The following is a 21,784-nucleotide window of genomic DNA, read 5'->3' as shown; positions in this document are numbered from 1 at the left end:
TCTGAAAATTATGTCTGACTATTGAATAAGACCAAAATTAAATGTAAGTTGCCTAGCAATAAGTCACTTAACATATATACTCACAACTAGTTGCCTAGCAACCAATCACATAACATCTGTACTCCCCACTTATTGCCTAGCAATCAGTTACAAAACTTTTATACACAAATTGTAACAAAGCAACCAGTTACATGTCTAATATATTCAGTGACTAGTTGCCAACCAACCAGTCACATGACTGGTACACACTATAAGTAACTAAGCAACCAGTTACATGATAAATATATGCAGCACCAGTTGCCTAGCAATCAGTCACATGACTTGCATACTCACCACATTCAGTATCAGTCTCGGTCTCGTCTTCAGTGTCTTTCATCATATTATCACCTTTTTCTGTGTCGGATTCACCTACAAATACAGAATAACTAATCTGTCAACCTTGACACATCACATTTGCAATCAAACATGTAAATATGATTCTAAAATTTTCTTATTAATACAATTTCCAATCTCCATTCTATTTCAATCATTGCTCTGCATTTGAATATTTCATTGATTTTTCTGAAGCTGCAAAAATTTAATCTAATAATGCAAAAGGATTGATGGCCAAATCAAGATTAATAACTCATCATTATATTCTTGAATATTGCAGGGACTTTAAACAGATTTTTTTATGGTAAAATAATGATTTAGCTAATGGCCTTTCAACTCATTCTTGGACTAAATCTTCCAGTTAAGATTCATCACACTTAAATGTGTCCCACAATTTCTATTCATCTCCTCCACTTTGTTCATGACAGAATTAGACATTACACACATGTAAGTGTATGACAAAATAGTTAACTTTAATCCCTTGCAGGGCACAACAAGACAGTTGGTTTTATTTTTTAATGTTATTGATGCATTATGCAACATAACTTAAAATTGCATGAATCTGCTACAATCATTCTTGTAATTCTGTTGACAAATCCAAAATAAGACTCCTCATTATGAAACCTTTGCAGCACTGGTTTCTTGTACTTTTAAACAACCTTTCACTATTATAAATTATTTGATCATCATATTGACAGTATTATGTCATACTGCTCTTTTCAAAACATTACAGACCAATTATAATTAAAAGTACACTCTCTGTTCTTTCTTTATACACTTGTAGGAACCTGGGTAAAACCATCAACCTTCCAATAACTGACAAATTTCTCACATCAAAGAATTTAATGTCCCGCTCATGATTCTTGAGGAGTGGGAGATTTCCAAGTCTGCAAACTTATAACTACTTTGCATAGCATTATCCTGACTTAGCTTGACTTAAGACACAACCTCTGGGCCATGTTTTGACAATAAATATCTGGAAAAAAAGATCCCTTGGAAGCATTAAAATCAGCAAAATTACATGAAAATTGCAGACTCAATTTGATTGCACAATTTGATTGAGTCTGCACATGAGGGATAATGAAAAAGTGCAACATCCCTCACGCCCCCTAGCACCGGCTTGAGCGGTACTTAATATTCAGTACTTTAAAGTGGTGAAATCAATGATCCCGTAGGACCAGAAAAATATAACAACATTGAACAATAAGCAAGATATTCAACACCATACCTTCATTGTCACTGTCTTCCTCCACCCAGGTACCAGGTAATAAACCGGCTGTAACTAGAGAGTTGCACAGTGGCGCCACCAGGTGATTTATAAATGTTTCCTGGAGTTTAGGTAACTGTGGATTTCTTCTATCCATATAAGGAGATATGGGCATTCCTAATCTAGACTCTTCATCACCCTGTGAGAGACAACAGTAAAACAGAACATTTGAATAAACTTCAATCTTTCTTGCTTTATTTTTGTTTAGTTGAATGTGACTTTTGAATAACAATGATAACATTTAACCCATTAAGTCAAGAATGGTCTAGACTTTCATGAAATATTACCGGTATGTCTTGTTTAGCTCTTAAACAGACTTGGTCCATCTATCAATCCAGCCATAACCATTTATCATAATGATTTAAGGAAAAATATCAAATTAAGTACTGACTGAATAGTGAACGGTGCAGACCATGATCAGACTGCTGGAATCGACAGTATAAGTTAAATATTAAGAGTACTGAAAAAAATTTCAATCTGAATTATCAACACATACTTTATATTGGTTCAGAAATTACCTGTTCATAGAATTCTTCAGCTATTCTGTAAGTCCAGGACGTGTGTAGATCTTTAATTTTAGCTGGACCGTTTATATCAGCGAGTTTTATAACCATCTGTGCCACCTGTAGTCGGTCTGTCTCTACTGTCCAGTCAATACCAACAGCATGGTCATCATTTACCTGAATATTAACATGTCTTTATTATAAATGATGTATTAATTAAAATGTTATGCTTCTATATTGCAGTTTTAAATTTTTTATCCTATTCTTACCCTACTGGATTTCACAGTATGTGAACAAAATCATTGTACCATGTCCTTCGAGCCAATATAATTCAATGTGTACCATGTCTTGCGAGTAAAAGCATGTTACTTCCAATCACTGTACCTTACTTGGGAGACTATATATTTCAACTTATTCCTTATTTGTGATAACAGGAATTTAAATGATGAATTTGCACTTTGAATTTGAAACAGTCCATTTGAAAGTATCAAAATACAAAAATTGAGCAAAGAAAAGTATAGAGCCTGGTCGAATAGTACAGAAGTGAAGACTAAGCCTGTCTCTATACTGGCGCCAAAGCCTTAAATCACTTTCACTTCCAGCAGGTAAGTAAATGCAACATTTTCCATAACCTCTTCATATGGCACCCTTTGTTCATTGGGTTTATGATGACAAATAGATTTCATAACAGTATTTGTTAAGCAATTTGAATGTTTCACAAACATTCTTAATTTTGCATAACTACTTTTTTTTTTTTTTCAAAAATAGCAATTTAGACACTGAATTTTATTTATATTTCAAACTAAAGTTTATTAAAATTAAATCAACTAAAATGGAATATTTGTAAGAAATTTTGCCTAATTTCCATTTTTTCAATTTGCACTTTAATCATAATTCAAAACTTAATTGTTTTGCTTATATTCCAGATGGCATTATTTTCAAATTAGCACTGAAATCATATAGTTTAACATGACATTTTACTTACTTTGGCATTAAATTCCGCTAATATTTCAAAATGGCGTTTTAGATCTGTAGCGAGGATAGCTTCAATAACAAGGTAACGAAACCTCTTAAACTCCGCCTGATCAAGACCTGACAGGAAGTTAAAATCGGGACTTGACAGGAACAGGTTCCAAGCAGACGCAGCATGGTGGTTTTCTAGAACTGAGCGATCATTGTATAGTACAGCCTGGAAAAACAATAAATTAGATATAAACAGTATCACACATTTGTTGTCAATACACTAAATGGACTTGTCCATCTTCCATTTTGGACAAAACAATTCATCGATTTAGGGAACATTTTATAAAATATGTACTGACGGAAAAGCAAACAGTGCAGACCATGATCAGATTGCACAGATATTTCATCAGATTTTGTCTGCACTGGTATCATATATAGGTTGATTCAGTCACCTCAAACATGCTAAGGGTTAAACAAATCATGGAAAGTGTTATAAAATCAGACTGTAGTGAGCTTTATATCATTTCATGGACAATTTAAATACATATTGATGAAGCTTCAATGAATGTAAGATTTTCTTTCCATCACCTATATCATAAAGCAAGTAAACATTGAAAAACAGCTCAACCATCATAAAATGTTCCATTTCAATATTATTCCTTTATATAATGTTATGGGACATTCTGATATTTTCCAATCAACACTTAGTAATATTTAAAAATATATGATGTTCATATTGAAAACGGGCGACATGAAAATGTGTATTAACTCTTTTCAAGCCATACACAAGAACATCGAGAGAGTTATAAAAAAAGCTTGAGCTTCCAACTCGATCCATAAATTTTCTGTACCTTATTATGTAAAAATGTATTGATTATAAATAAATATTGTTGAAACTATGAGAACATCCGATCACTTGTATAACTAACTCGGTGAAAATATAGTTAATTGAGCCGCGTCACGACAAAACCAACATAATGGGTTTGCGACCAGCATGGATCCAGACCAGCCTGCGCATCCGCGCAGTCTGATCAGGATCCATGCTAATCGCTATCATTTTCTCTACTTGTAAAAGGATTGGTAAGCGAACAGCATGGATCCTGATCAGACTGCGCGGATGCGCAGGCTGGTCTGGATCCATGCTGGACGCAAACACACTATGTTGGTTTTGTCGTGACGCGGCTCTTATAATGTGTCATGAAAACCTCACCTGAGGTGCGTGTGTGGCAACTAGGAATGCATTTGTACGACCTGGATGATCATAGTCATGCATGGCGGCAGCAGTAAACATGGCCATCAGTTCTAGAGGCGGGAAATTCCCGCCCATAATACCGTAACTGTCATCAGCAGCAAAACTGTTCGCTCTGTAAGATGGTGGCGACCTTTCACTATCTCCTTCTGTAAGTAGAAACATCACAAAAATATTAACTATACAATGCTGGAGCTACAATATGATTTCCATATAAGTTTTAACGATTGACGGAAATCTGATATTTTCAAGCCAGGATATACAGTAAAACTATATGTCGAATTTTGAGAAGTCGTTTTTCTCGATGCGTCTAAGAAAATTGAAAGTTCAAATGGGCCCCTCTGTGAAGGTTGCACTGTTTACTCAAAATATAATCATCATAACAGCTCCTTTATTTCTCCTTTCTTTTTTTGTCATACAGACATCAAGGTGAAGGCATAACAGTAACAGTTATGACTGTATTACTTTAACTCTTGGCCTGCCGCACCAACAGAATTTGCACACATGACCAGTGCAGACCAAGTTCTGCCAGCACATCTGTGTGTGGACTGCACTGTTCGCTATTCAATTGGTATATACATGTACTTTTTATGTTTTCCCTAAAAATTTATTAATGGTTTAAGTCCATTCTGACAGATGGACAAGTCCATGTACCGTACTGGTGAGATATCAGGGTTGTATCAATAACAAGGGCCATGATGGCCCTGAGGTCGCTCACCTGTATATAGGCCCCCCCCAACCCCCACCCCCCCCCCCAACGTTGCAGGGCCAATTTAACCCAAGGGCTTTTATTTGCACAAACTTGGTAGACACCCATAAGAAGATGTTTCATGCTAAACATCTAAGCTCTAGCTCATGAGGCTTTTTAAAAAGAAGATTTTTTTAAAGTTTTTACTATACACATATAGTTAAAAACAATGACACCCCCTGGGGCCGGGCCAGTTTTGACCCCAGGGCTTTTATTTGAACAAACTTTGTAGACACTCACTAAAAGATGTTTCATGCTTAATATCTTAACTCTAGCTATTTGGGGTTTTTTCAAAGAAGATTTTTTTTAAGTTTTTGCTATACACATATAAGGAAAATCAATGACCCCCGGACGGTGCCAATTTTGACCCCAGGGCTTTTATTTGAACAAACTTGGTAGACACCTATTAGAACATGTTTTGATGCTAAATATCTTAGCCATAGCTCTTTGAGTTCTTTTAAAAGAAAGATTTTTTAAGTTTTTACTATATGCATATAGGGAAAATCAATGACCCCCCGGGGCGGGGCCAATTTTGACCCCAGGGCTTTTTATTTGAACAAACTTGGTAGACACTTATTAGAACATGTTTCATGCTAAATATCTTAGCTCTAACTCTTTTGGTTCTTTAAAAGAAGATTTTTTAAGTTTTTACTATATGCATATAGGGAAAATCAATGACCCCCTTGGGCGGGGCCAATTTTGACCCCAGGGCTTTTATTTGAACAAACTTGGTAGACACCTATAAGAACATGTTTGATGCTCAATATCTTAGCCATAGCTCTTTGAGTTCTTTAAAAGAAGATTTTTTAACTTTTTACTATATGCATATAGGGAAAATCAATGACCCCCCGGGGCGGGGCCAATTTTGACCCCAGGGCTTTTATTTGAACAAACTTGGTAGACACCCATTAGAACATGTTTGATGCTCAATATCTTAGCTCTAGCTCTTTGGGTTCTTTAAAAGAAGATTTTTTAAGTTTTTACTATATGCATATAGGGAAAATCAATGACCCCCCGGGGCGGGGCCAATTTTGCCCCAAGGGCTATTATTTGAACAAACTTGGTAGACACTCACTAGAAGATGTTTCATGCCAAATATCTAAGCTCTAGCTCTTATGGTTTTTTAAAAGAAGATATTTAAAGTTTTTTCTTTCGGTTGCCATGGCAACCAGAGTTCTGCATGGAATTAAATTCTTTGAACAATTTTTAAAGGTGACCACCAAAGAAACATTCCTGTGAAGTTTGGATGAAATTGGCTTAGTGGTTTATGAGGAGATGTCATTTAAAGTAAAAGTTTACGGACGGACAACTTTTTTTTTTCAATTTTGACCCCAGTGCTTTTATTTGAACAAACTTGGTAGACACCCATTAGAACATGTTTGATGCTCAATATCTTAGCTCTAGCTCTTTGGGTTCTTTAAAAGAAGATTTTTTAAGTTTTTACTATATGCATATAGGGAAAATCAATGACCCCCCGGGGTGGGGCCTATTTTGACCCAAGGGCTATTATTTGAACAAACTTGGTAGACACTCACTAGAAGATGTTTCATGCCAAATATCTAAGCTCTAGCTCTTATGGTTTTTTAAAAGAAGATATTTAAAGTTTTTTCTTTCGGTTGCCATGGCAACCAGAGTTCTGCATGGAATTAAATTCTTTGAACAATTTTTAAAGGTGACCACCAAAGGAACATTCTTGTGAAGTTTGGATGAAATTGGCTTAGTGGTTTATGAGGAGATGTCATTTAAAGTAAAAGTTTACGGACGGACGCCGGACGGACGCCGGACGAAAAGCGATCACAAAAGCTCACCCTGTCACTTTGTGACAGGTGAGCTAAAAATAAGCTGTGAACCATATGAGAGTCCGGAGCTATTAGCTGGTTATAATCTCCAAAGCACAAAACAATTTTAACTTCTCAACATATATCTAATATAAAAGCTGTACAACATAAAACAAGAGGGCCATGATGGCCCTGAGGTCGCTCACCTGTATGTAGCCCCCCCCCCCACCCCCAGGCCAATTTTACCCACGGGCTTTTATTTGTTTATTTGAACAGACTTGGTAGACACCCATAAGAAGATGTTTCATGCTTAATATCTAAACTCTAGCTATTTGGGTTTTTTCAAAGAAGATTTTTAAGTTTTTGCTATACACATATAAGGAAAATCAATGACCCCCCGGGCGGGGCCAATTTTGACCCCAGGGCTTTTATTTGAACAAACTTGGTAGACACCCATTTGAAGATGTTTCATGCTAAATATCTTAGCTCTAGCTCTTTGGGTTCTTTAAAAGAAGATTTTTTTAAGTTTTTACTTTATGCATATAGGGAAAATCTATGACCCCCTGGGGCGTGGTCAATTTTGACCCCAGGGCTTTTATTTGAACAAACTTGGTAGACATTCACTAGAAGACGTTTCATGCCAAATATCTAAGCTCTAGCTCTTATGTTCATTAAAAAGAAGATTTTTTAAGTTTTTACTATATGCATATAGGGAAAATCAATGACCCCCCGGGGCGGGGCCAATTTTGACCCCAGGGCTTTAATTTGAACAAACTTGGTAGACACTCACTAGAAGATGCTTCATGCTTAATATCTTAGCTCTAGCTCTTTGGGTTCTTTAAAAGAAGATTTTTTAAGTTTTTACTATATGCATATAGGGAAAATCAATGACCCCCTGGGGCGGGGCCAATTTTGACCCCAGGGCTTTTATTTGAACAAAATTGGTAGACATTCACTAGAAGATGTTTCATGCCAAATATCTTAGCTCTAGCTCTTACGGTTCTTAAAAGAAGATTTTTTAAGTTTTTACTATATGCATATAGGGAAAATCAATGACCCCCGGGGCGGGGCCAATTTTTGACCCCAGGGCTTTTATTTGAACAAACTTGGTAGACACTCACTAGAAGATGTTTCATGCCAAATATCTAAGCTCTAGCTCTTATGGTTTCATTAAAAAGAAGATTTTTTTAAGTTTTTACTATATGCATATAGGGAAAATCAATGACCCCCGGGGCGGGGCCCCAATTTTGACCCCAGGGCTTTTAATTTGAACAAACTTGGTAGACAATCACTAGAAGATGTTTCATGCTTAATATCTTAGCTCTAGCTCTTTGGGTTCTTTTAAAAAGAAGATTTTTTAAGTTTTTACTATATGCATATAGGGAAAATCAATGACCCCCTGGGGCGGGGCCAATTTTGACCCCAGGGCTTTTATTTGAACAAAATTGGTAAACATTCACTAGAAGATGTTTCATGCCAAATATCTTAGCTCTAGCTCTTACGGTCTTTAAAAGAAGATTTTTTAAGTTTTTACTATATGCCATATAGGGAAAATCAATGACCCCCGGGGCGGGGCCAATTTTGACCCCAGGGCTTTTATTTGAACAAACTTGGTAGACACTCACTAGAAGATGTTTCATGCCAAATATCTTAGCTCTTAAGCTCTTTGGGTTCTTTAAAAGAAGATTTTTTAAGTTTTTACTATATGCATATAGGGAAAATCAATGACCCCCTGGGGCGGGGCCAATTTTGACCCCAGGGCTTTTATTTGAACAAACTTGCCAAATATCTAAGCTCTAGCTCTTAGGGTTGTTTAAAAGAAGATATTTAAAGATTTTTCTTTCGGTTGCCATGGCAACCAGAGTTCTGCATGGAATTAAATTCTTTGAACAATTTTTAAAGGTGACCACCAAAGGAACATTCCTGTGAAGTTTGGATGAAATTGGCTCAGTGGTTTATGAGGAGATGTCATTTAAAGCAAAAGTTTACGGACGGACGACGGACGGACGGACGGACGCCGGACGAAAAGCGATCACAAAAGCTCACCCTGTCACTTTGTGACAGGTGAGCTAAAAACTGAATTCAGTGACCTGACCCAAAGTGACCTTGACACAAAGACCCCTTTGTAATGAATTTCTTACAAAACATCAAATACAGGTTTGAAAAATACGATTATTAGAAAGTGAAAAGTGCGGTAATCGTCTTAAGATATTATCATGTGAACTCATCAAGTACTAATGAGATGCCAGAATTACAAAGATAGCAGATGACAAAGTAGACACCAATACAGATGCCAACAAATGAAAGCTTATAAACTGCCACGGCAGTAAGAGATCTGACTGTCAAATGTCAAAAACTACCAGTATTCATATTTTTGTATGCATACAACCCACGTAGTCGAACATTTATCAAAATTTTATGTCAAAACCTGAGCTTTAATTTTCTTTTTTCCCTTTTTCCATCTTGTTGAATTCATTTAGTCATAGGAATACAAAAAAGAACAAACGTACAATCTATCATTTTTCGAGTATATTATTGAATACAAACTGATTTATGCCATATTTTATACAAAATATTGCGATGATGAATATCGGGCCGATGTGTTTGGGAAATCGTACCCCAATTAATCACAGTGTAGGTCATCCATAACGGAACTATTTAACCTCCGCTATGACATTTCAACACCGCATAATGAGGACAATATGCAAATATGGTATAATGAATTCAATAATAAACCATCAAGGGAGAAAAAAGATCAGTTTTCATCACAAATTTATTCATATTTTTTTCTGTTTCGTAACTTTTTTTCTCTCACCCTGATTGTCCTTTTAACCACAACAATCAACTGTTCGGGGTTTTTTTTTGTCATGCCAAAAAAAAATTAGAACCATTTTTAACCATTTTTATATAATTAACAACTGATGGTAAGTTCCTGATTTTTACAATAATTATCTCCCTTGCCAAAAGATGCGGTCAATATTCTCTATAATTAATGTAATTGACAAAATATGAAAAAAAAATTCCCTATAAACAGCAGACTGATTTACATGAATTTTCAAATTCTTGTATACATATGCAGCAAAATATTATAGCAACAATATGTAAAAGATTTTTATCAGTTTCCATGAAGATGAAAGAATAATGAGAGAATTTTATCTTAAGCATATAAAATAAGATATATTAGGAATGACCCCAAAATGGTGGCCCAAGGGGAGGTAATAGTTGGTTATGTGAAAAAGCATCTATTTACTTTAAAGGATATCTTTAATCAAATAACTTTCATATCTCAAATAAATTATTCATTATACAGCATAAACAATTTTTTTCTGAAAGATTATATTTTCAATCCTCGTTTACGTTTAGCATCAGACAGCGGGGGTTTAATTTACGGACAAAATTAACAGGTTTCAACCTGTTCACTATTCCACACTTGCATATATGTTTTCATTAACACCTGTTAAATGTTCAGTTTTTACATCATCTCTGAAGTTTTAACCCACTCAACCTGAAATTCTTGCTGCGTTCAAAGACAAACTCACCGAATAACTGAAATACTTACATCTAATTGGTCTGCCATGCAAAATGTATTTTGTTTCAAACTATGTAATAAGAAATGGTTTCACACATGGATAATTGTTTCTTTCTGCTTCCAAAGCACCTGAGTTTCATCATGATCAAAGGAAATCAAGTAGAGTAGTTTAAGGTGATTCCACATGATATTAACATAATAAAAGAAATCGTTCAACATTCCATTCATCAACAAGCAAATTCGTTGAATTTATATCCCCCGCCGAGTACTGGTTATTATTAACACAACAACTGAAGACATAAGGCTTTATTTATATATTAATCATGGCATAAACTGTAATATTCTTTGAACTTGAAGCCTTGTACCTTCAAACCTTGTACCAGGGCTAAAATTTGAACAATTTTGGTAGAGGACCTATAGGTTATATCATATACCAAATATCAAAGCTCTAGGCCTTGTACTTTCAGACAAGATTTTTTAATTTTGCATTTTTGAAACTCCTTTTCTGGCCCTGTGACCTACTTATGCAACAGACCGGAACCATTTGATCAACTTTGGCAGGGGACCACCCTAGGATCATTCCTGTAAAGTTTGGTTGCTGTGCAGTCATTTGTTTCTGAGGAGATGTTGTTTAAAGAAATTGCTGACGACGCACGACGACGGACGGTGGGGGATCACAATAGCTCACCTAGATGTAAAAACATCTTAATCTCCAGACTTCATTGCCATTTTCAAGGCATCAAGAAGGGATCTCACAATTTTCAAATATTTTTAAATGTTATTGTAACAAATCATTATAATTCTTCTTTAATAAAAACTAGAAATGTGTCCATAGGACACGGGTGCCCCGTCCGCGCCACTGTTCTGTCAATCTTATGACTCTAGGTCAAATATTTTTTGAAAACTAAAAATCTTTTTACTAAGTAAAGGGCAAGAACTTTACAAATACTGAATAAATCCCCAAGCAAACCCCAAGTTGAAAATTGCAAATTTATACTACTGTAATTCAAGGGCAATAACTCTAACAAAACTGAAAAAAATGAAAAAAATCCACAGTGAGGTGAATCATTATTCCTGTAATTTAGTGATGTTGATCATTATTCCTGTTAAGTTGGTTGATTCAAGGATCAAATAACAACATAATGAAACAGTTTTTACTAAGTCAAGGGAAATAACTCTCAAATACTGGATAAATCCACAAGCGAAACCCCAGGAACAAACTAAATATGCTGAGCAACTTTCCAATAAGGTTTAATGACTCTATGTCAAATCCTTTTTGAGTTACATGCGACACATGTTGAAAATTGCAAACATTTTCTAAGTCAAGGGCAATAACTCTGAAAATACTAAATAAATCCAGACAAAAATACCCAGGTGCACAACTACACATGCTGATCAACATTCCTGTAAAGTATCATGACTCTAGGTCAAATACTTTTTGAGTTACATGCGACACAAGTTGAAAATTGCAAAATTTTACTAAGTCAAGGGCAATAACTCTATAAATACTAAAAATATCCAGACGAAAATACCCAGGTGCACAACTACACATACTGATCAACATTCCTGTAAAGTTTCATGACTCTAGGTCAAATACTTTTTGAGTTACATGCGACACAAGTTGAAAATGACAAAATTTAACTAAGTCAAGGGCAATAACTCTTAAAATACTAAATAAATCCAGACAAAAATACCCAGGTGCACAACTACACATACTGATCAACATTCCTGTAAAGTTTCATGACTCTAGGTCAAATACTTTTTGAGTTACATGCGACACAAGTTGAAAATGACAAAATTTTACTAAGTCAAGGGCAATAACTCTAAAAATACTAAATAAATCCAGACGAAAATACCCAGGTGCATAACTACACATACTGATCAACATTCCTGTAAAGTTTCATGACTCTAGGTCAAATACTTTTTGAGTTACATGCGACACAAGTTGAAAATTACAAAATTTTACTAAGTCAAGGGCAATAACTCTAAAAATACTAAAAATATCCAGACGAAAATACCTAGGTGCACAACTTCACATGCTGATCAACATTCCCATAAAGTTTCGTTGAATTCCAGCCATTAGTTGCAGAGAACTACTCCGGAAACGAAATTCTAAGTCAAGGGCAATAACTCTAAAAATACTAAAAATATCCAGACGAAAATACCCAGGTGCACAACTTCACATGTTGATCAACATTCCCATAAAGTTTCGTTGAATTCCAGCCATTAGTTGCAGAGATCTACTCCGGAAACGAAATTCGGACGGACGGATGGACGGACGGACGGAAGGACGGACGGACAACGCCAAAACTATATCCCCCTCCCGATTCCATCGGCGGGGGATAAAAAAAAAGATGTCAAAATTGAAGGCAATGAGTTTTGTAAATTGGCAATTATTTTAAAGCAATCTGACAATTTTACAAACAATACTTACAATATGTTAATCGGACAATAGCATTTTTACTAAAATGTATGCAACAAATTTTCAAGAAATGACCAAAAACTGACAAAGTTGGCAACATGTATATCTGCCAACAGGGATCTTATTATCTGACAAATTTTTCAAGCAATGGTTAATATCTTACAAAGTTGGCAACATATATATATCTGCCAAAAGGTATCTTAATTATTATTAATTTGACAAAGAAAACAAAACCATCATATTATTTGTGAAAACTAACATTGTCAATTTAAGCGCATCTGACAAAACTCACTATCAATATCTGTCTATTATAGTGGCTAAAATCTGTCATAATGGAAAACTTATGTATTACTCAGAAAATCTGACAATTTTTCTGTAACCTGACAAAGCCAGTTAAAAACCATTAAGAATATCATTAACTATATTATTTTATCAGATATCAAAGTGAATAGCTCTGTTGCCACTTTGATGAAATTTGGCAAATAAAGTTTATGCTAGTCATGTTGACATTTCAAATGATTTGCATGCTTTAGGAAATGGAAAATAAACCTTAACTGCACTCTGAATTTCTAACATTTCATTAGGCTAGCTTGCAAACTGGTTGCAATTTCTACTTCCTTTAGACTGGTGTAACTGGTCCTATATATATTAGTCAAGTAATATGATATCAGTCTTAAAGGGTTAACTCAGGCAATTTTTGACAAAAATAACAAAATCATCTTTTGTACTCGAATCACGCTAAAGTGACATTTGTAAAAGTCCCGGCATGAATTTCTGTAAATACTTTATATTTTCGGTTTGAAGCGTAAATATATCTATACATATATGTTGAACGAAATTTAGACGCCGACAGAACCACAAAGTAGTTTTAAAACTAGTAATGTGACTAGAACAAACCCTGGAAGATTGTGGATATAGTATGATTGAAACAAACCTAAATCATTCATTTGACATGTTCTTGAACGTTTCAAGATATCACTGTGACAACTATGCTCTAACCTGACCCACGTGGGTCAACTTAGGAAACCACCATTTTATTCTTTATAAGGAAAAATGTTTTGTTTCTGTGACTGCCTGGTGTATTCATTTTGAGGACATTTACAGATAAATGAATTAAAAATTCAAAACGAAGAAATGAAAATTTTGCCTGTGTCTCCCTTTATTGACCCAAAAGATATATGCCTTTGCCACCCACCAGTATAGAGCCAAGCCAGCCTGCGCATCCCTGCAGTCTGACCAGACTCAACTATTGATTGTACATTTTTTGTATTTTGAAATTGAAATCCCTTCATTTTATAATGAACTGTTCTAAATTTAAAGCAAATTCATTTCCAAAAGTTTTAAAGGCCAAGGGTTATGTAATAAATATAATTAAATATTATATAATTCATTATAGACAGTCTGCAGGGTTAAGGGTTAAACTGCTTATAATTTCTACTTCCAATACTGGTCCAATTCATTATGTGAAATAATGTAATATAAAATTTTTGTCACAGTCAATACTGTTCTAAAATTAAGGCAAAGTCATTACACAAAGTCTGCAAGTTTATACAATTTTTACTTCCACAGACTGGTTCAATACATTATGTGAAGTAATGTAATATCCCTATAATTGATAAATAAAATCTTGGTCACAGTCTACATGTATATTGATGTACTTAATAATATCAAGATCAAATTTATCATGCCGTATTTTTTGTTGTCCCGTTCAGATTTCAAACAATGCTAAATCCATGAACCTAATTTCGACCAATGAGATTCAAGAATGAGGGATTTATCAGATATACATCTGGTCACATGATCATGAAGTATGATATACAGTCATATATGAAAGACAAATAATTAATTGTGGTAGAGTAATTTTAATGTCAACAAAGCAACCTTGCCAATTTTGTTTTGTATAAAAACAATAAAGGATGATGTAAGATTGTCAGAACTGAAAAACTGGGTTTTACAGGTGGAATCCAGTTCTTTACCAATAAACCGCATTCTTGAAATATCACAAGGAAAGATTAAACATTATTGGTAACATATTTAACGTATTAATTGAAATATATACTAAAAATATTGTACACATACAATACCGAGTAGTTGAGTAAAAACAAACTGTAAATTTCAAATTACCTGTAGTTCAGAAGCTAAAAAAATTGAATATATTACTTTTTTAAGTTTATTAAAAGTTAAATTTGTCACCTTAGTGCAGTAACAGGTTATGTCCTTCTAAATTTAATAGAAGTTATTGCACTAAGGTGATGAAATGTGGTGTATTTTGATGCCAAACCGTTTCCACTGCACTGAACTGATAGGGTGGGCACAGAATGATGTAGGGTAAAAACTAAATTTCCCCCACTCTCCCACTACTGCCCCGAGGGTGGGGATAGGGGTGTTTACAATTGACAAAAAATGAAAATTCAGTCATACCTGATTCACTTGAGGATCCTTGCCTAGGAAATATATCTGTGGTGCTGACTTGTGTAAAACCAGGAATAGGCTGTGTACTCATATAATACACCCCGTGTAACACGTCAGTCGCATGTACCCGATTGTGATCTATAATTACACAAACATAGAATATCAACCTTAAGTGTGATGAGGCGGCATTTATATCTGACCTATGACACTGATAAAGTACCAAGTCAGCTGGCATATCAAAGCGATCTTACATCCTTCTTTATCGTTGGCTACTTGATTTTATTATAAGAGCCACGTCACGACAAAACCAACATAATGGATCAGGATCCATGCTGTTCGCTATCAGTTTCTCTACTTGTTATAGGGTTTGTAAGCGAACAGCATGGATCCTGGATCCATGCTGGTCGCAAACCCATTCATGACGCGGCTCATATTGATTCTTTAATCACTCAAACAGATAATGTCAAAGGATGAACAGTCTGTATGACAAAGTCAGTATTGTTATAATGAAATATTTCATGTTACAATGTATGTGTCCCATTCAAAGGTCAGTCTTGTTTATCTATCAGAGACAGTTTATTACAAAATTTCAGCACTAGAGCTGACCAAGGAGCAGCAAGCGCCACTTTTATCAGTGCTTAAGTGTACATGAATAAAAGCAAAATAAAAAAGGGGGCACAAGTCTAGTAAAAAGGGGGCACAATTCTCTTAACAGCTTTGCAGAATTACCTGCCTTTAATTGAAAACAAGTTTTTTAACTTTAAAATGAAAATGATGGATTTTTTTTTGATGAAATTGGGAAAACTTTAATTACTTATAGATCTTTCTTTCCACCCCCCTCCACAAAAAGGGGGGGGGGATAACTCTACATCTCTTTTCTCTTTTTTAAAGAACATAATTATTTTGTTTGTCAAAACAAGATTAGATACAATTATATTAAATGTTCATAGAACTTAATTCTGTTTTTTTATTTTTCTGGAGAAAACAAAGATTTTATGTTGTATAAATGAGAGGTCACAAGTTCAATCTCATTTGCGACACTCTATTGCCCATTAAAGAGGTAAAATACTACCCTAAAATTTTATTGATGAGGAAAAAATTTCCATAGGTTTCTTTTCTCAACTTCAAACCACCTTGTTTCATCTGTTAATTCTATGAAATGAATTCCGCCTCAAGAAAATGTTCCTCGTTTTTACTATGGAATGCTTTTAGCTTTTACCAGTAAATTTAAGAAGGCTTTCTCTTGCCCATGTCATTGAGGAAATCATTCATCAAACATCAAAACACAATTCCCGGAAATGCGTACTTTCATGTTACGGTATGTCTTCTTATTAAAGGTCACAAAAGCCTTTTATCAGACTTTATAAGACAAAAAATCAAAATGATATATGAGCCGCGTCACGACAAAACCAACATAATGGGTTTGCGACCAGCATGGATCCAGACCAGCCTGCGCATCCGCGCAGTCTGATCAGGATCCATCCTGTTCGCTTACAAACTCTATAACAAGTAGAGAAACTGATAGCGAACAGCATGGATCCTGATCAGACTGCGCGGATGCGCAGGCTGGTCTGGATCCATGCTGGTCACAAACCCATTATGTTGGTTTTGTCATGACACGGCTCATATGGTGATCAATGAAGACTACAATAATTGTGACATTTTCTATTCACACCTACATTTTTTTATTCAAAAGTCACGAATAATTACACGAATAATGACACGGTTCCTAACAGCCTCTGATTCCCAAATCAATACACGATTTCCATAATCAGTAATTTCTGTTTTAGATCTGTTTAAGAGTCTCTATATTGCAGATTTTATGACAGCGAAAATTTGTGTCATTTCCATTTTCGAATCTGTAATTTGCAATTTCACATTGTAAAAGAACTCAAAACTACCAATATAAAATAGCCCACTAAGAAAACGACGACAAATTTTCCATAATCGGTCATTTTTTTCTTATTTCACATTTCAATTTTAAGACTCAACAATTTTCTAAATATCATCTTTGTATCACTGGCAAGAACGTTAAGGTTTTTATTAATTTAATTTAAGAGCTGTCCATCCATCAAGCTGTCTGATTCATGTGTAACATTATATTAACTCTTTTCCAGACCGTAGGAGACCTGAAGTCTGCCTTATATGTCAACCAATAGTCATTTTCTTTACAGAGAAAATAACAATCCTTTAGTTTTACTTATTAATAGTTTATACAGAATTTAACTGTGATTGTGTAGGAAGTTATAAGCTTATAGAAACACTATCAAATTTGTTCCTGGAACCAACTAGTATAAAGCAATGAGTGTAAAAATTCTGGCACAGGGAAACATTGGCTTGCCCATGACAGGGTTTAAACCCACATAGCCACCAAATTTTACGCCAATTTTAACATTTTTTTAGTTGAATCTTGGCAATCAGTCTACCTACAATGCTTTCCTGGATAACTACAATGTACCAATTTCTCCCCAAGTGACCGAATACTTTTCCCATGTAATGTCTGAATCCACTATGAGAGACAAATGAGCTGCGTCACGACAAAACCAACATAGTGGGTTTGCGACCGGCATGGATCCAGACCAGCCTGCGCATCCACACAGTCTGATCAGGATCCATGCTGTTCACTATCAGTTTCTCTTCATGCAACAGGATTTGTAAGCGAACAGCATGGATCCTGATCAGACTGCGCGGGCTGGTCTGGATCCATGCTGGTCGCAAACGCATTGCGTTGGTTTTGTCATGACACGGCTCAAATGATCCCAAGACTCAATTTCTTAGATTAATTGCCCAAGAGGGTTATCATCTCGCTAGAGGATCGAACAAGAACCTATCTATTATGAATCCTATTCTCTCTCTACAGAGCTAAGAGGGCAACAAGTTTTCTTAATGAGCATCTGATAAAAAGTCTTTTCCTGGTTTTTTACTTACCAGAGCAAAACTTAGCTTTGGTTTATACGGAATTAATTTTAGTTTGTGTAGAAAGCTTACAGACATACTTTTGAATCTGTTCCTGGAACCAACCAGAACTGAGCAATGAGTGTAAAAATTTCTTGCTCAAGGAAAGAATTACTTGCTCAAGACATGGTTTGAACCCATGCGGCTTGCGATCCTTAGATACTAGTCTGACGTGTTAATTACTCAGCCATACCGTCACTTAGCTATAACAATACTATGCAAATGTTTTAAGACTTACATGGCTTATCTCTATATCCTAGCTCTAGTGCGTGGAAGTAGTTCATGAAAGCAGCCACTGGTATCCGGAATGTTTCAAACAACCCTACCTCCATAAATAACTTATATGCAACCTGAAAAAATAAAAACATAATCATAATCATTTATCAGTAATAATCAAACTTTACCCTGCTGGCAGCCAATGCTTCTACCTATGCAGCCAGCACAGGCATAGATCAAACAGCACATCAGTATCAACATAAAAGGTCTACAACTTTTTTAACTCTATGTGGAATTAAAACTATGTTCAAGTCTGACAGCTGTAAAGAGCCTGGCCAGATTTCACAAATGTGCAGGCCGGGCTCCAGCAAAGGCTTATATCACTTGTGGTTCCCACAGATTATTGAGCCTGATCAGATTTCACAAATGTGCAGGCCGGGCTCTAGTCCAACTAATTGTACTGCGCGACGAGATATTGTGCTATTTTCGTGTCTGGGCAATATCTCGCCTCTAGCGAGATTATGCCCCAGAACGAAAATATCTCAGAATCAAGCTTTGGCTTGATATATTTTGACTAGCCGGGCTCCAGCAAAGGTTTTATCACTTTTGGTTCCAGCAGGTTATTTGGGTTTATTATCTCATGTGCATTTGGGAAATGTATTCAAATAATTAAAATGTTTTTATCGGATATGAAGTTATTTTTATGAGCAATTCAAGCAGTCATTAAAATTCCATTAAAGGGAAATAGAGCACTTTTTTTTGTCACCCTTAAAAGCATTCTGTTAGGAAAGGACGGTAGAAAACTTATTTTCAACAAATCAGAAATTTCAACAAATAGACAGTGCATTCCATAAGTAAAGATCACATCATTCCAGTAAGAATGCCAATTTGCGCATTCGGACAAGGTTATACATATTTGCACTTTATTTTTTGCATTATGATATTGAAAACTCAAGTTCAATTACCAAATAATTTTTAATAAAAAAAGAAAAAAATTCAAATCTACAGAATTTTTTATTTGTTTGGAGGGGGGGGGGGGAGGTTAATTAATCAGCCCAAGCCCGTACAATATCTCAAGATTTCAGCCAGGTTAACTCCTTGAATAGAATGGATCATTACTGTCCAGTCCTTATACAACTCAATTATTTTTCTCCAATTTTCTACGCCTTTCAATAATAATCATCTGCACAGGGGAAATATTGATTCCCTCCTCGACATTTCTCTTCAGTATTTTATCTCTGACAATCTTGGACAAGACAAACAGCCTGTAACACAGTGTTCATAATTGTCCACATTTCTGGTATATCTCAGGTAGAAGAAAAAATACACAAAGACAGAAACATTAACAAGAGCTGTCCAGGGGGTGCAGCATGCTCCACTTTTTCTCAATGCTGGATAGAGCACTGCAAATTTTCTACATAAAACTTGCACAAAGTGTTTAAACTACAATAAAATTTGAAATTTAAATCACATCACGGTTTTCAATTTTAAGGCTGCTGCACAATTTATATCATCTAAAATTTTAAGATTCCACATCAATTGATTTATTGTTTTTCTCTCCTGTAAATGCCATTAATTAGAATATTTTAAGAGCAATAAAATATTGCATCTAATGCTATAACCTTTTAATACTGAATATTTTTTTGTGTGGATATTTTATCCTTTTAATTTGTATGATATCAAGGACTGACTGGATAGCTCAATTGTACCAGTATCCCCCTGTGTAATATATATTGTGTACTTTTTGAAATAGTACACGGCATGTACACTGTATGCTGCAGATGTAAGACATACATCTCTGGTAAACTACCTTAGCTCACATCTTGTACACAGTTTAAGTACACATTATATACATTACATATGTTTGCCTTTGTACAGGTTGATTCTTTCGAGAAATCTAAATAAGAAAACAATAGATTCGGGTTCCGCAGTAACATTATCATGGACAATGAAAAGGCGAAGATTACACGAGACGTTTGAATTTACGTATCCAGACCAATATGTCATCTACAGAGATAAGTTTGACAAGTAATTTCGATAATCGTCTTCGTTTTCTTGCATGCAGGATGTCCCCATAGAGATGCTGTATTGACATAGTGTTTAACCATGCCCTGTAACTCACTCATGAGACTTTCCTTACCGCGTTTTTCTCTCTCCGCTAAACAGAAACACTTAATTCTTAGCAAGAGAAGTTTTGGCCTCAGGTGTCTTAATAATATACAAAGCAATTCCTGCGAGTGTATTAGCTAATAGTGTAATGTACTATGCAAAAAAATCAATGCTTTGTACAGAGAATTTCACTTTCCTATGGTTATTGCAATTTAATCTGCAAATGCAAGTGTTCTTGTATGGCTAAAATAAATGAATGAATTACATTTACATGTTAATCTTAAACAAATAGAAACTGTATGGTTTTATCATGTTTAAGCAATAATATTGTAGAGCCTCTTTTACCCAATCTGCTCTTCTGTAGCGTTCTAATTAATTCAGGATTTAATTTTAGACATTGCAAGAAAGAAAATATTATTTACAATTAAACATTCAAAATGAATAACGATTAATGATGTGTGGTTTCTTTGTATTCTTCCTTTTCATCCAAAATTAATAACAGTTAAAATATAATTGAGCCGCGTCATGACAAAACCAACATAGTGCGTTTGCGACCAGCATGGATTCAGACCAGCCTGCGCATCCGCGCTGTCTAAACAGGATCCATGCTGTTCGCTTACCCACCCTATTACAAGTAGGGTAACTAATAGCGAATAGCATGGATCCTGATCAGACTGCGCGGATGCGCAGGCTGGTCTGGATCCATGCTGGTCGCAAACACACTATGTTAGTTTTGTAATGACGTGGCTCAATTATCTACTTATAAAGTGATAAATTAGTTGCAATGGAAGATAAGATAGGCGGGAAAAATTTAAATTCAATCCCTCTTATGGTTTGCAAGGAGGACTTAAAAGCTCGCTTCCCCTTTTACCGAAAACTATTCCCCTCAATCTAATACTCTGACTTGAGAAATTCTTCATTACAAACGTCCAGGAAAAACCTCCGTTTGCTGTAAGTAGCAATTAATTTGCATCCGATTAATTCAGGGCCAAATTAGACTGCCATTCCGAAAGCATCGTGTTCATGCGGAAAATGGCGACATAGACGGCAGATGCATTTAATATGCATGACTTTGTTACTAAATGTAAAAAAGATGTTCGCTGACTGATTACTCTTCTATTAGACTGCGTCCGTAAGACGGCATTCAGATTAAATAATGCGATACCCATTTATCCATGCACTCTAACGCCTTCTTAGATTTCTAATTTCCTTTTGCAATTGATATTTTGTTTCTTTGATATCGAGGGAGAAAAGCAATTTT

The 21,784-nt window shown here is 35.3% G+C and overlaps 1 protein-coding gene across 1 annotated transcript in view; it reads right to left on the bottom strand.

Moving 5' to 3' along the window:
• Positions 1-333: 333 nt before the first annotated feature.
• Positions 334-21,784, bottom strand: part of LOC132747502 (cGMP-inhibited 3',5'-cyclic phosphodiesterase 3A-like) — a gene marked incomplete at its 3' end in the record, with an annotated part of 138,968 nt that continues 117,517 nt past the window's right edge. Inside the window, exons 6-12 of the mRNA XM_060736902.1 lie at positions 18,437-18,548; positions 15,253-15,381; positions 4,316-4,503; positions 3,128-3,331; positions 2,158-2,319; positions 1,601-1,778; positions 334-408 (exon numbers count right to left, since the gene is read on the bottom strand). Of these exons, the coding sequence (XP_060592885.1) occupies positions 334-408; positions 1,601-1,778; positions 2,158-2,319; positions 3,128-3,331; positions 4,316-4,503; positions 15,253-15,381; positions 18,437-18,548 (1,048 nt within the window). The remainder of the gene's footprint in view (positions 409-1,600; positions 1,779-2,157; positions 2,320-3,127; positions 3,332-4,315; positions 4,504-15,252; positions 15,382-18,436; positions 18,549-21,784) is intronic.

The sequence above is a fragment of the Ruditapes philippinarum genome, unplaced genomic scaffold (assembly GCF_026571515.1).
Source record: "Ruditapes philippinarum isolate M1 unplaced genomic scaffold, ASM2657151v2 ctg287_1_1_1_1, whole genome shotgun sequence".
In the NCBI taxonomy this organism is placed as follows: domain Eukaryota; kingdom Metazoa; phylum Mollusca; class Bivalvia; order Venerida; family Veneridae; genus Ruditapes; species Ruditapes philippinarum.
This window is presented reverse-complemented; position numbering and strand designations above follow the sequence as displayed.